This window comes from Lottia gigantea, assembly GCF_000327385.1.
Source record: "Lottia gigantea unplaced genomic scaffold LOTGIsca_55, whole genome shotgun sequence".
NCBI classification, from domain to species: Eukaryota; Metazoa; Mollusca; class Gastropoda; family Lottiidae; genus Lottia; species Lottia gigantea.
The window spans coordinates 593005-609864 of NW_008709889.1; the positions used below are offsets into that span (position 1 = coordinate 593005).

At 30.8% G+C, this 16860-nt stretch overlaps 1 protein-coding gene across 1 annotated transcript; it reads right to left on the bottom strand.

Moving 5' to 3' along the window:
- Positions 1-1328: 1328 nt before the first annotated feature.
- On the bottom strand, positions 1329-8816 carry LOTGIDRAFT_166011 (hypothetical protein; the record flags this gene model as incomplete). Its single annotated transcript, XM_009063057.1, has 9 exons — positions 1329-1445; positions 1693-2705; positions 3095-3170; positions 3391-3461; positions 5844-5996; positions 6182-6337; positions 6877-6949; positions 8142-8221; positions 8633-8816. 9 exons carry the CDS (start codon positions 8814-8816, stop codon positions 1329-1331), a joined length of 1923 nt encoding a protein of 640 aa, XP_009061305.1.
- Positions 8817-16860: the final 8044 nt, after the last annotated feature.

Genomic DNA, 16860 nt, shown 5'->3' on the forward strand with positions numbered 1-16860 from the left:
CATTCATCCAAATAATACCAATTTCGTACTTGACTGAGATCTCACCAATATATACATACATACCAAGTTTCACCAAGTTTCTGATAAAATAAAGTTTTAAGCAAAATTTGATGTATTTTTACTCAGTCAAGGGCAATTACTCTGAAACCGTTGCGGGGATGGGAGACTTTCTTGTCAGGACTTTCAAGGGCACAATACGAGACAAAAATCTCCATGTCGATAATCACATGCAGAGAATGCATATGAAAGGAAAATGAACTGATTGGATGATGAAACTGTCTTGCAGACAATAAAAGTATCGGGGACAAAATAATCTTGACGAAGACCTCTCATGTGCCTGCACCTTTATAGGTTGATGCCAGATACATGACTGTTGCCAGGACAGGTTATTTCAATATTTATCTATAATTGTATTTCACCCTAACATGATATCATTTATTGAAATGATAAAAAACACTGTTTAATTTTTATAAATAAGAAAACAGACATGAGTAAAAATGAGTATTAGTTTCTATACACAATTAAGATTATAAAAATATTGTAAATAGAAAATAAAATATTTTGATATTATGGAACAAATTATAATTTTTAAAATAATGAACATTAGATATCACAGATTATCTTATCTTGAACATGGCTGTTGATTTGGCTTGACTGCTCAGATTTATTAGTGATGTATACCAGTAACAGCAAGAATGGTTTGCAGCCCATTTCATTTCAGATTGGGAAATATGACTTCCCAAATAATTTCAACTGGAAAATTCCTCCTTTTCTGAGAATAAAGAATAAAGCAAGAGTAATGGCCAGTTAAAACTGTTAAAACTATGCTTTCAATATGTTGATATATCTGAAACTATGTCCAACAGAAATCAACAGCCCCCTTACATAAGCAGTGGAATACAAACATTATAATATCAAAATATTGATAATAATACCATAACTATACATTAACAACTATTTGGTTATTGTTTTAACTGAGGTCATCCAGGTTGTTTCAAAATGTAAAACACTTTAGAAATCATTATCAGTTATATTTGCTGCCTAGTTAAAAATAAAAAAAAAATAAATCATGGAAATAGAATCACACTATTTTTTACATCTCTCCTTACTGTTTGATATGGAATCCCAAAAAGTTATGTTCAGAGTAATAGATCAGATATACAGTGTAAGTAAAAAAATGTCATGGAACATCACAAAAACACCTCTAGTATGGAAAATGTAGGTAAAAATACTGTATCATATGGATAATAAAGATGTATATAAAGAAGATTTAAATAGATGATTAAGGATGTCAATTACTGAAATACCATCTATTGGAGATAAGATAATTAATATGGTATTGTTAATTTCCATACAGTTATTGGCGATACCTCAACTGTATTCCTTGTTACAGACTTTCCTCCAAACACTAACACTTCAACTTTATCATTCACTGCACAGTTATTCTGAAAATCATAATAATAGAAAATATTACAATGGTAACAAAACATGAGAAATGAACTGTCATTTTGTTATTAGCTTTGATATGTTGTGATACAATGGTCTTAAGCTCCCATATACTTGTATCTATTCTGCATACACACATTTTAACAAACATATTATTTCAAATAAGATAAAGTTCTTCAAGATACATACAACATTTGGTAAGAAGGCAATGGCAAGTTAATAAATAATAAAACTTATCATTCCTACCTCATCATCAATACCTGAGTCACCATCATCTAAAGCAGACTGATATAAATACTTTTGTTCAGTTGCAGTATAATTCCTCCCTTCATTAATATCTGTTTGTGTGGCTATAGATACCACATTAGATGTCATGAATGAGTCTTCAACACTTCCACCACTCTGACCATCACCACGACAACAGACATGGGAAGAATGACAATGATTACACATAGAAATAACATCACATCTTCCGAATGCTGAACAGCCTCCTGGCTTAAAATCTTTTAGTTCAATATTTTCAAGGAAGTTTTGTTGTTCTTGCATGTCTTTGAAAGAATTTGATAATGTATCTCCATGTTTTTTAATTTCCTTGTCCAAATGTTCTAAATCTTCAACTGTGATGTCACTTTCATGTCTTGAGTGACGTAAAGGTTGAGAACACAAAGCACAATAAGAACGATAAACATTGTTATGTTTTGCAGTCGGTTGAGAATAATTTTCACTTATTTTACACTTTGAACACAAGTCGTAAAAATTGTGCTCTTCAGATTTCTTTGAAAATCGTTTTGAATTGTTGTGTTTTTTAACTTTGTCCTGTGTACTGAAATCGTTCATTTCTGATATATCATTAGCACAATTATCTACACCTACACTAATGTTACCTAAACTATCATTTAATAAAGGCTTCTCATCTATATGAGGAAAATGTACAATATCACAATGAGAGTTAACTCCCTTTAATGAATCAAGTGTTGAAAGTTGAAACTCCTCAATGCGATTGTCATCAACAGGGAAAATTTTATTATGAAAATTAACAGATGTAGAATGAATGTTTTGAGGTGATGTTTTTGGACGTTCAGGTAATGAATATTGACTGGCTCGGATTTTTTTCCTTTGTAATTGAGGCACAGAGGCTGTACGATTATTTTGGCTGGTGGTTTGAGATTTGCTGCTAGACACAGCTATGACAGACTGCTGGGTCAAAGGAGGTAATGCTGCTGTATTATCTTGCTCTATCTTACTCCATGTTAAAGAATCTACAATTAATGTTAAGATATGTTTATAATACAAGAATCTTGACATCATATAAATTAAATATAGACACACATCCCTCCGAGAAATTGCCTTCTATGCTGTGGGTACATTTCATTATTTTCAAATTTGTTCGTTAAAGGGATTGGAACGAGGTTTTCTAAACTTTTTATGTGTATTGGGGACACTGATATCATCAATTTGCACCATTCCAATTTTCATTCCGCTGTCTGTGGTTCTTGCTTCTTCGGAAGCCCTCTTTAATACGAAGTCAATCTATGACTATCAGTACTACTTTGAAACTAATTTTAATTCAGGTGAAAAGAGTGGACAAAGTTTGAATTACCACCAAAAGTGCAAGGACAGTAGTATGTGATAAGGTGTTATAGCTTACCTATATGAAGTGACCAGATATCAGAAGAAATTTGACCATGTCTGACACCACCAATTATCAACATATTACTACCAACCTGAAGATATCAAATAATTTCTACAGTTTATTCAAGAGATGAGATACATCTTTACTAATGGTAAATATTCATAATAATTTATTAATTTCTCAACAAGAAATGCTAAAAATACACAGTATATAACAAACCACAAACTCAATTTCATATTACACCTAACTAAACTAAACTCAAGACATGATGCTTTATAACATGGTAAATATATAAATGAAGAAACACTTACAATAACTGATGAATGTCCTGATAATGAGGGGGGGCCATTTAATAGTTTATGTTGAAACCATTTCTGTAAAACTGGAGAATAAAGAAAACTTTTCTGTATTTTCTGTACATCTCTGTGCATGTTATTACTTAACACTATAGAGAAGGGACATGAGAACACATTTTTGTGAAATTATATACAAACAAAACCTTTAAGTTAAAAATATTTATTTAATGTCCATGTTTCTCAACTGGATATGAACTGTATTAATATTGATATTTGGTAAGCTATTAATATTGATATTTGGTAAGCTATTAATGTTGATATTTGCTAAGCTATTAATGTTGATATTTGCTAAGCTATAAATATTGATATTTGCTAAGCTATTAACATTGATATTTGGTAAGCTTTTAATATTGATATTTGGTAAGCTATTAATGTTGATATTTGCTAAGCTATAAATATTGATATTTGCTAAGCTATTAACATTGATATTTGGTAAGCTTTTAATATTGATATTTGGTAAGCTATTAATGTTGATATTTGGTAAGCTATTAATGTTGATATTTGCTAAGCTATAAATATTGATATTTGCTAAGCTATTAACATTGATATTTGGTAAGCTTTTAATATTGATATTTGGTAAGCTATTAATATTGATATTTGCTAAGCTATTAACATTGATATTTGCTAAGCTATTAATATTGATATTTGCTAAGCTATTAACATCGATATTTGCTAAGCTTATATTGATATTTGGTAAGCTATAAATATTTATATTTGGTAAGCTATTAATATTGATATTTGCTAAGCTATAAATGTTGATATTTGCTAAGCTATAAATGTTGATATTTGCTAAGCTATTAACATTGATATTTGGTAAGCTATTAATATTGATATTTGCTAAGCTATTAATATTGATATTTGGTAAGCTATAAATATTGATATTTGGTAAGCTATTAACATTGATATTTGGTAAGCTATTAATATTGATATTTGCTAAGCTATTAACATTGATATTTGGTAAGCTATTAATATTGATATTTGCTAAGCTATTAATATTGATATTTGGTAAGCTAATATCGATATTTGGTAAGCTATTAACATTGATATTTGGTAAGCTTTTAATATTGATATTTGGTAAGCTATTAATATTGATATTTGCTAAGCTATTAACATTGATATTTGCTAAGCTATTAATATTGATATTTGCTAAGCTATTAACATTGATATTTGCTAAGCTATTAATATTGATATTTGGTAAGCTATAAATATTGATATTTGGTAACCTATTAACATTGATATTTGGTAAGCTATAAATATTGATATTTGGTAAGCTATTAATATTGATATTTGCTAAGCTATTAACATTGATATTTGGTAAGCTATTAATATTGATATTTGGTAAGCTATTAATATTGATATTTGGTAAGCTATAAATATTGATATTTGGTAAGCTTTTAACATTGATATTTGCTAAGCTATTAATATTGATATTTGCTAAGCTATTAATGTTAATATTTGCTAAGCAATAAATGTTGATATTTGGTAAGCTATAAATATTGATATTTGGTAAGCTATAAATATTGATATTTGCTAAGCTATAAATATTGATATTTGGTAAGTTATAAATATTGATATTTGGTAAGCTATTAATATTTATATTTGGTAAGCTATTAATGTTGATATTTGCTAAGCTATAAATGTTGATATTTGCTAAGCTATAAATATTGATATTTGGTAAGTTATTAATATTGATATTTGGTAAGCTTATAAATATTGATATTTGCTAAGCTATTAATATTGATATTTGGTAAGCTATTAATATTGATATTTGCTAAGCTATAAATATTGATATTTGGTAAGCTATAAATATTGATATTTGCTAAGCTATAAATATTGATATTTGCTAAACTATTAATATTGATATTTGCTAAGCTAATATTGATATTTGCTAAGCTATAAATATTGATATTTGGTAAGCTATTAACATTGATATTTGGTAAGCTATAAATATTGATATTTGGTAAGCTATTAACATTGATATTTGGTAAGCTTTTAATATTGATATTTGCTAAGCTATAAATATTGATATTTGCTAAGCTATTAGTATTGATATTTGATAAGCTAATAATATTGATATTTGCTAAGCTATAAATGTTGATATTTGCTAAGCTATAAATATTGATATTTGCTAAGCTATAAATATTGATATTTGCTAAGCTATAAACATTGATATTTGCTAAGCTATAAATATTGATATTTGCTAAGCTATTAGTATTGATATTTGATAAGCTATTAATATTGATATTTGCTAAGCTATAAATGTTGATATTTGCTAAGCTATAAATATTGATATTTGCTAAGCTATAAATATTGATAATTGCTAAGCTATTAGTTCACATAAAATTGGCTGTTTTTGGTTTTTAATGAAGAAAATCATTTAACAGTGCATTTTAATCTTTTAATCTTACCAAAGTTATATTGCCATAAATCATTTTTAACTGTTAAATCACTCATTCCTCCAAATATCCACATACTGTTACCATGGAGACAGGCAGTGTGAGCATGACGTGATCCAGGATGATTTCTAGTTGGTTGAGGTAGAAGTTGCCATTCTTCTTCATCTACAATACATAAAGAATATTAATGAGGGGGTGTGAAGAAGACACCAAGTATCTGGTAACCTTTTCTAAAATTGTCTGAATGAAGTTTAAAAAAAAATGCATAATTTTAGTTTTTTAGGAAATTAGAAATATTAATGTTAGTCAAATAAGTCTGAAACAATAAGACCTAAACTAAGGTTTCTTACCAATGCTGTACTGCCATAATTCACCTATTGATCCCTTCATATCATTAAAACCTCCATATATATATAACTTATCATTATAAATAATACTGGTATGTTCGCGTCTACCAGTGGGCTGGTTACTCCCATCTCCAATATATCGTCGAAGGTGATTTAGGTCTGTAAAATGACACACTTAAAAATCAATCTCAAGGCTTTCATTCCACTTTCACAAGTAAAAATGAGACAGCATTCTACAATTGAACTCTTCATGTTATCCTTCCTTTCTCTAAGACCTACCTTGAACAGTTTTAGGTACATGAGGGTATCATAACTAGAATTTAAAGCAGGGGTTTTCATCCTGGGTGGTAATTTGAATTTTTTGAGGGGGTCATGAAGAACTTTGTAGTTCAGCATAAAATTTTTTAAAATTTAAGTTTTTTTATTCAGGCAGCCTATATTCTTCGAAATGAAAAGAACTGCAGGAGAAAACCTAAGAGAAAATCATGAAATAGTACAGATTTATTGGGGGAAGGGGGTAATGCAATTGATCAAGAATCCTGAAAGGGTAAAAACCCTGCTTTAAAGGAACAGATTCAAATTCTAAACCTGGAGTAGACTGTTATGGTTGGGGATAAGGGAATAAGGAGGCAAAGACTATATTCGGTCAGTGGAAAAGGGTTAACATAGTAAGTAAATCATACAATAATGATACTTACCAGGATTGTAAATGAATAATGAAGCGCAGTCATAACTATTAGAAAATTCTCCTCCAAATACTAATATCAATCTCTGTAAAAGATATATGAGAATATAGCTTTATAAAGATAGATGAGCATATCGCTTGATAAAGATAGATGAGAATATAGCTTGGTAAAGATAGATGAGAATATAGCTTGGTAAAGATAGATGAGCATATCGCTTGATAAAGATAGATGAGAATATAGCTTGGTAAAGATAGATGAGAATATAGCTTGGTAAAGATAGATGAGAATATAGCTTGGTAAAGATAGATGAGAATATAGCTTGGTAAAGATAGATGAGAATATAGCTTTATAAAGATAGATGAGAATATAGCTTTATAAAGATAGATGAGCATATCGCTTGGTAAAGATAGATGAGAATATAGCTTGGTAAAGATAGATGAGAATATAGCTTGATAAAGATAGATGAGCATATCGCTTGGTAAAGATAGATGAGAATATAGCTTGGTAAAGATAGATGAGAATATAGCTTGGTAAAGATAGATGAGCATATCGCTTGATAAAGATAGATGAGAATATAGCTTTATAAAGATAGATGAGCATATCGCTTGGTAAAGATAGATGAGAATATAGCTTGGTAAAGATAGATGAGCATATCGCTTGGTAAAGATAGATGAGAATATAGCTTGGTAAAGATAGATGAGAATTATAGCTTTATATAAGAGTAAGGATTTCTTTCCAGTGTTCCAATAGAAATATCTGCACATCTGATTTTTGTCAATGATTTTTTATGTTCTGGTTATCAATTTTTTTTTACTATTAGATTAAAGTTGGGCAATAATGGAACACTGTCATAAGAATATTGCTTCATTTATAATTCATCATTGTTTTTTACATAATGGATATTTTATTCCCAAGACAAAACATTTCTTTATCGTTTCAATCGGATATCAGAAAATAACAATATTTCATCCAATTTGGATTGAACTTTATAGCCTCTAAGATATATCCTAACCTTTAACCCTTTCAACACTAGCGGCCACAAAATTAGGCAATATATATATAATGGACTGGTCGTTACTAAGTGACATCAAACAACGTTAACATCACATGCTTTAACTTATATTACTTGGATTTCAGGGTATATATATAATGTTTTATTTTTTATTTCCAGGTTGAAAGGGCTAGGCTTATTTTGCATAAGCTCACATCACTTAAACAGAAAGGGATAAAATTAACTAAATATATTAGATCAATGATCTAGAAACAAAAATAAATACCTGATATGAAGAAAGTGTGTGACCTTGAAGATGACCTATTTCTAATCCTTTTGTTACTACTTCTTCCCATTCTTCACTTTCTGCAGGATCAAAACAACATATTGAAATCATTAATAATACAAATTGTTAAGTCTGTCGATGAAAAGACCACACTCTGCTTTGACATAGATTTCATTTCCAAATTATGCATAACTTGCCAGGTAAAAAACGCCACAGGCAGCTTTGTTTGATTCAGGCAATTTGCATAAATATTCAACATTTCTTTAGTCATACTTTTTTTTCACAACCTTTTTGGTTCTTTTCTTTGGGCTCTCTTCCTTGGATGATTATTGTTTCATCAGACTTTGTTCAAATAACTCACAAATTGTGCCCCGTAGTGTGTAGTGATATTAAATATTTTCTTGATTTTTGTGTGGGTTCATCATTGATGTTAATATCGTTAAAATTACAGTTTTCATAACAGAATTTAACAACCAAGGGTGTTCACTTACTGAGATCAAATTTCCAGAAATCTTTCAGTGGTTTGGTAGCGTCTTTTCCTCCAGACATATAAACATGGTTACCATGGATACAAGTGGCATGTTTAATTCTAGTACGAGGGTTTTGATTGGTTGATTTTAATTGTGACCAGAAGCAAGTAAAAGGGTATGTCTCCCAGTCAGATGATGTGTCCATTCTGTATTTTGTTACAATTATGCTTCACTGTAAGATTATGCTGAAAGGTCATGGTAGAAACTGGAATTAGAAATATAAAAATCTAACTTGATAGACAACACAGCTTTGTAAAACTTATTGAGAATAAATAACTATTTAATACTTTCAACATCACCAGGCGGTTACAGTATTTTATAATAAATAAACAAACAAACAATTGTATTTAACATTTGCAAAAAATTTCTTCCTTTAAAGTAACCATATGAAACAGACATATCATCCCAAGTTGCCCTTGTATTAGTAAAGCCATGATCACACTCTGCTTGGCAATTTATCGGGGGTCGACTGAAAGCTAGCTTAAAGCATGGGTGTACTGGTCTTTCTGGTCTATTGCATTTCTTACTGGTCTAAACAGTAGTCTTGTACATCACGATGTCGTTAAACTCAGAGTAAACGCAGTGCGTTTGGCAATATAGCTGGCTCTAAGCTAACATAGAGGAAGCTTTACTTTACAATTCTCAGTGGAAACACTGCCTAATATCCTGAGAATAAAAGTTTAACCTGGATTTAAGTACGGTAGGTGTCATTAATCTAAACCAATTAATTTGTTCACCCAATTGTTATTTTCGAATAAATCACTTGACAACAATTCACAATACCATTAATCAAATGAAAACTGTTCTCTCTTAATTTATACATTGTACTGGATCAAACAAACTGAGTTTCAATAGAGAAAATCATACCAAAAACCTAGCACAATGACAGCAAAAACTAACGCAATGTACATACATATCTGGTCCAGTGGTGTGAGGTAGTTGGATAATTTCTATTTTAGTCAACTTGCACTCAAAAACATCAACACCAAACAAAAATGTCCCATTCACTGCAATCTTTGAAGGTTACGTTCCTGTAGTATTTATTTAAATTGATTGATCTGGTCTAACTAAAGTTATATTGTCCTTTCTTATCAAAGTTTACATCTTTATTTAACGCAATAACACAACTTGCTATATCTATATCTAATTGATGCTTACTATATTCTAGTCTATCTTATTGATTACTATTATTCAGCAGTACAAACAACAAGACCAAATTACCACAAAAATTTATTTTTTCTGCAATATAGGGGTAAGCAATGTTCTACTATGAAGGAAGATTAATAATAGTAGTATTGGTTGTTAATACAGAATCCATTTCTCAAATTAATGCTAATCTTAGTAGGCATACCGTACAAGTCCAATACATCCAAATACAATCCCATCATCAAATCAATCAAATTAACATGTTTAAGCCTTGAAAATAAAAAAAAGATACCAATTTCACAACAAAATCTACGATGAAAAACCATCCTTGAAAAAACACTAATTTTGAATGATAAATGGTTCCTGATCTAAATATGTATGTATGCATCCTCAACGAAAACAAATTTTTGTACTGTAAAGTGTTATCCATATTAACAGCACTGTTTTGATGTGATTGATAAAATATTAGTTACTGGTTGAAATTTATCTACAAAATAAGCTACATATGTTTACTCTATAAAATCATTAAAGCTTATAAACCACAAAAATCAATGATTGGCTAATATATTAAGTGAATTTCACAATTCCTTGCTAGTATTTAGCTTCAGATATTGGCTTAACAGTCTTGATATGTATTTATACAGCCCAAAATAGATAATAGAAAAGCAATTTCACAATCTTTCCTTATTTCCAGTGTTATTGTACAAATAAACAGTAGTTTATAGTTATGTTGTAATACCAATTGCTGATAAACTGTATAATTCACATTTATTTAAGCTGTCAATTGTAATCATACTATATTAACCCTTCAATGACATGATTAATATACATATACTAGTCAATTTAACATCAAGGCCAGTGATTTTCCATGTGCAGTTTATAATGAAATTAACGAGTCAACTGACATTACTTCTACTAAACTCATAGAAATCAAGAGTAAACCTACTTAATTATAGACAAATTACATACTAGATTTTCACCTTGAATGGTGAGATGGGAGATATAGTAACTGTACCATATCCTGGTCTTCATTGAATATTGATCAGTGATCAAAGACACTAGTTACACTTATTACTGACTCTGATAATATGCTTGTTATCAGTTCATAATATACAATATTAATTAACACATCAAATAATAGTTAATTACTGGCTCCTTGTCAAAACAACTACAGGCTTACACATTTTTTTAGGCCAAGGAAATACAAAACTTTGTAAATTCATACAATAAATCAAATATCAAAGTTTAATCAGGAAAACAACAATAGAAACCTTACCATAATTAAAGACTATCCAATAAATTACAGTATCAAGTATGTGAACCAATATATATTAGTACGGTATCTAAGGATATTAGTAACTAAATTTTACTTTGAATAAATTCAGTTCTATCTCTGTTTATAATAAAAACTGACCATTATAAAATAACTTGATAAACAAATTGTCCTGAGTCTTCAACAGTCATCATTTAACATCTTCAATGTCAAGCACAAATGATTCTAGAGATTTATTTTGACAATTATTTAAACAATGATATGCTTGACCTGTGCTCATATATATCAGACTGAAGTATCAAGTCTTTATCATTTCTTCTAGACTAAATCACTGTGTCATTTGCTAAAGGCTACATAACAACATAAAATGCATCAGAATATCTACCAAATATTTAATTTTAAATGATGTCCGCAGGCCAGTTTCAGTTAACCATACAATCTGATTAAAGATATTGACTACAATTGACTCGAAAGGGTATCAGGGAAATAAAGACCATCAGATATTTTGGCTTTTAGGAAAAATCATGTCCACAGCTGAAGTATATTTGTGTAATCTACATAACAAATCATGTTGAATTTAAGGAACCACTGATGTGGAATGGCGCAAATTGATGCTATCAGTGTCCCTAATACACATAAATTTTAGAAAACTCTTTAAAATCCCTTCGACTTCATTCTAAAACGGAAACAAGTGATCAATGTAGCATTTTGTGATACAGTACAGTTATTTTAAAACAGTTTCAGTAAACTAATCTAGTTGGTGAAAGCATATTACCTCATAATAGTTTTAACCAAATATATTTTTAATCTGCTAATAAAATAGCCAATGTTCAATAACTATTTAGACATTTTTCTCTAAATATCTATTAAAAGTGAAAATAGTTTCTTGCACTACTACCTTTCTTCACTGATCCCTATATATTTCTAATATAAGGTTAAATACCAATGAAAGATATACTGTATATATATACATTGTTGACATAGTTGTAATATGACATACTAAAATATAATATTAAGTACTGTATGTTGAAATATTTATGCTAGAAAAAATTCAACTACATTATATTATAAATAGTGTAACCCCTCTAAACTGGCAGCCCAATGGAAAATACCAGTTTAAAGGGTTATCGGATTATTGTGTAATAGGCTACTCAAACAGAGTTAAACTTAAATTTTTCTGACTTTTAATAAGGTTCATCCATGTGTGATTAAAAACACTCGAACCAAGTTAAATCAAAATCTGTCAATAATCGAACCTTCAAGAGCGTTAACGACATGTTTTCAAGAGCAAGGGCAATAACTGATATTAAATATTTTTCCGATATTTCTGACTTTTAATAGGATTCATCCTTGATTGATTACAAACAATCACACCAACTTTCCAGTCAAGAATTGTGCCTTCCAGAATGATTACGAGCAATTATGGACAGACGGACGCACGGAAATGTTGGCGTATACAAATCACTGACAAAACCAAAATAACAGCATTAAGCTTCATTTAAACATGGCAATTCATTGGACTACACAGTCAGTTCTGATTTCATCCCATGCAAAATAGGTTCTAGGATCAGCTAGATCAATAATCTACCAAATGTAAGCAAAATGTAAGATTACTGTAATTTCTTGAAAGGTTTTTTTAATAGAAACTGTTTTGGTCTAGGATTTTCAGAATTTTTTATGGCCTCTTTACATAATGATCTATAATGTTTGGTAGTTACTATAGATACCACAGAGAGAACAATATTAGAAAATACGGCATGGATTTTACTGTCATTATTTGAATACTTGTTTGTAATCAATACAAACTTCATACTGAAATAATCAACAATTCACAAAAACACAAATACAAGTTAGCTAATCAGTGTGACTTAAACTACCAAAATATTAGTTTTTTTCAGGATATGATAAAACAACAGATGACACAGTCTCAAATTGAAATGGAGTTGAACGTCCTACTTTACTGCATCTGTTTGGGCTAATGAAGAAGGGAATCATGTAGTCATGCAGGACCTCAGTTTATTGTATTTTCAATGTCAGCTCCTGTGACCTTGGGAGGAAACCGATACCCTGCTTGTCTATAGAAGACCGACCACTGCCTCAAATTCAATGTTCTGATTTTACAATTTGCGAACCGCCAACCAGAACGTAAGCCCTGATTATTAGGTCAGTTGATGTATATGTTTGACGAAGAGCGGAGGTTAGACAAACAATGTCATAACAATGCGTCTTTAACGTTAGTCCATAATAAAATTTATTCGTCTTTGGTCCGCTTTGTCTTCTATGTGGAATTTCAAGCGATGTCAACTTTGATTCCACTAGCAAATGAAATGATTGGAGTACTTCGTTCTATTTCTTGTATATTGCCTAGTGTTGAAACGGTTAATCAGTTAACCATTTTTGGGTAGTGTTTCTCGGGTAACTGGGTCTGATTTGAGATAATCGGTTAATCGTCAATTTTATAAGAAGTAAAAAGAGAGCAATTTTGACAGAAAATTCATCACTGTATGAGTCTTTAAGCTGTTTTCTTTAGTAAATAAACATCTTTATTGATTGAACAATTGAGATTAATAAATCAAGATAGGGTATCAATTATCAAAACATTAAGGAGTTGCAAGAATTGTGCTCAAGATTATCAAGCCTCTTTTTTGATATGTTCAACTATTTACTCGTTCTGGATAATCGAGTCACGATAGTCGACAGTCGCTGTGTGCACCGTTGCGTTAATTAGGTTAAACAAATCAGCACTGTAGCACTGTAATCATAATGGCACGCGCCACTGTTCGTTGAATCTTGTTATTTTTTTTTTTTTTGTATTGCGGAAATGTAACACAGTGTTTTTTAAGCAGGTTCTAGTGTTTTAATACCTAAATAAGTTTTGTTATTATTTTCATCATTTCATTCATTTTTATCATTTTTTATGCTTAGAATAAAACAGTTATAACGATCATATTACTTTTTAGTAACCCTCCTCTTTTACACTTAATCTAATTTAGTTAATGGTAAGTTACCGCCGCAAATGTGGTTTTTGACTCCTTTTATAATCTTTTAGTAATTAACCGGGTAACAAACGGTTATTGCCGACGATTATCCGGTTCGTAAAATTTACTAACCGTTTCAACACTAATATTGCCGTCACCCATGTCTTTCCGTCGGTTGGTCATGATCGTATCAGTATGATATATTACCCTTGTTCTTAAAGCATTCCAAGTTTTAGCCTGTAAACACTCTAGAAGGCCAAATTCTGGACAGATTTTGATGAAACTTGGTAAAATTATACATTATCCCCTGAAAAAGTTCAAAAGAAGTGTATGTCTGAAGGTTGAATATTTGATACCTATAATTGTTACTGTACTGCTAAATATTTTTATTTAAAATCAAAGCTGCCAGTCGGCATATAAGCTTATTACCTTGCCTGGCAAGTTATCTTTGTACAATGTGGGCAATGAAGACTAGATTCGCCTAGATTTACCAACTGATATCAGGCTATCAGAAGCCGCACATTTCACTGAACAATCAAATCAGTCACATATTTCAGAGAAGGTTATTTCCATTCCGTCAAGTGTTTTTGAAAGTCCAATCTCGGCGATAAAGTATTTGAAATTAGCTCCAAATTCCATAAAAGTAGGTCAAAGCGAAAAAAACAAGAGCACCCTCATTCCATCAACATCAATATTTCTATCTGAATGAGTCGACATATCATTATTATTTAGGCTAGGCCTAGACACGTTAAGCTTTTTAGGCACGGTGATTGGGCCCAAAGCACACCTTCAATTAATCTTATGTATTCATTTTGTCGTTTTCTCCTTTTTTTATGTTGAAAAAATTAGGATGCACCAAAATAAAAAGGCCTTTTTGTGCCTTAAAATTAATAAAAATAAAATGTGTTCAAATATCTGTGTCTAAACTAATATATGAGTAATTGAAGATGAGCCTAGCCTCGTTAACTTCTGTCTAAATGTTTACACGGCCATGGGGCTTACGTTTTATTTTTATACATTTCTTAGTTCAAGTGGATGCAGATCCCATATTGATGGTCTTCTGCTTGCTCTTCAAAATTAGTTGTTTTCATAAGGGTTTCACTAGACCTACCCGATGAACTGACATGCACAAACTTATATAGCTAGGCTATTCCTAGAGATCTTTAATCAATCGAAGACAATTTTATAAGCTTGCTGGTTTTGGGTGTAGGAAATAGCAAAAAAGTCACGCTGTGCGTTTCTGCTCTTTATAGCAATTATCGCTGTCACAAATTCCATAAACGTATTATGTTAATACGTTAATATGTTATTTCAGTGACTTTTAGCAATAAATCACGCTACGTATCTTATTTTGTCAGTCACAATTTTTTTTTAAATCATGGTTCTTTGAAGGAATTGTCATTAGTTATAATGAATTGATATTAAAGATAAATACTAAGAGAAGTTAATTATACCACCCGGTATCCATACAACGTGTTTTTCTCGACTTATTTATAGATCAAACATTGTACACAAAAATAGGTGACGCATTCTGCCGCCGTTGCCGCATTGGTTGCTCATGAAATATGGGTCAAAGTGAAGGATTTATAAAGAAAATCGAAATAAACCAATTTTAATTATTTGGTAGAATATCTGAGGAAACACCTAAGACATAAAAAAAAAAACTTTGACGTAATTCGGTGTTGAATCCTTATATCCACGAAAATAGGTTACACCACTGTATGATTGCGAAATATGCAACTTCAAAAAACAACAACACTAACTAAATAAATGGAAAGGGAAATGAGGCTTGTCTCTGGTTCGGGTTGGAACACAAACGTAAAAGTAATCCATGGTAATCTACAGTACAAGAGCAACAAAGAATAAACCCTAACTGCACAGCATTGGCAATCTTGGGGACAAATAACATACTTACTTGTTTATCTTGGTGATCGACTGCCAACGAGCGACATTTTTTTGTTTACAATTGTCTCCCTTTAATTACACAGAGACTTGTGGTAAATTGTGTGTAATATCACAGGGACCTGTATATTGACTATTGCAACTTGTCACTAATCATCAGAAAGCACTGAAACAGGGTTAAAGTTATGCTTAACAAATGTTTTCATGTCAATATTACATTAATTAAAATCTTAGAAGAAAATCTGTAGGGTTTATGTTTATCATGTATGATTATGATTACCACCAATCGGGAAGAGCGATCATGTTACGCTATTTATTACAGCAAACATCAAGTCACCCGAAAACAAATCATCCTGTCCACGCTACAGATACTACAAAGGCAACTATACGAAGCAATGAGAAAGAACATATCTACAGTAAATTGGGAAGATAAACTAGCAGACCTTGACCACAGAAAATGGAAGTTCAAACCCAGGCAAAAACAGGAGAAGCAAAAAACTATGGTTCACCCCCGAAGTAACTTTAGCTTTAAAGAATTAAAGACAACCCCAAAGACTTCTGGAAATTCATTCACTCTAAGACAAAAAAGACAAACTCAATAAAGAAACTGATAACGAAAGATGGAGCAGACCTAACACTAGTAACAGAAGATTTAGATAAAGCCATTGAACTCAATAATTTCTTCAGTTCAATTTTCACACTAGAAGACACCTCCAGCCGATGATCAGCAACCAGTAACCAAACTAGAAGAGATTATTTTATAACAGCTCGAGATCACTAAACAGCTAGGGGATTTAGCCCACTCAAAGTCACCTGGTCCAGATGATTTCTATCCAAAGGTATTGAAAGAAATGTCAACCAACGGTTACTTTTCAAAAAATCTCTGAATG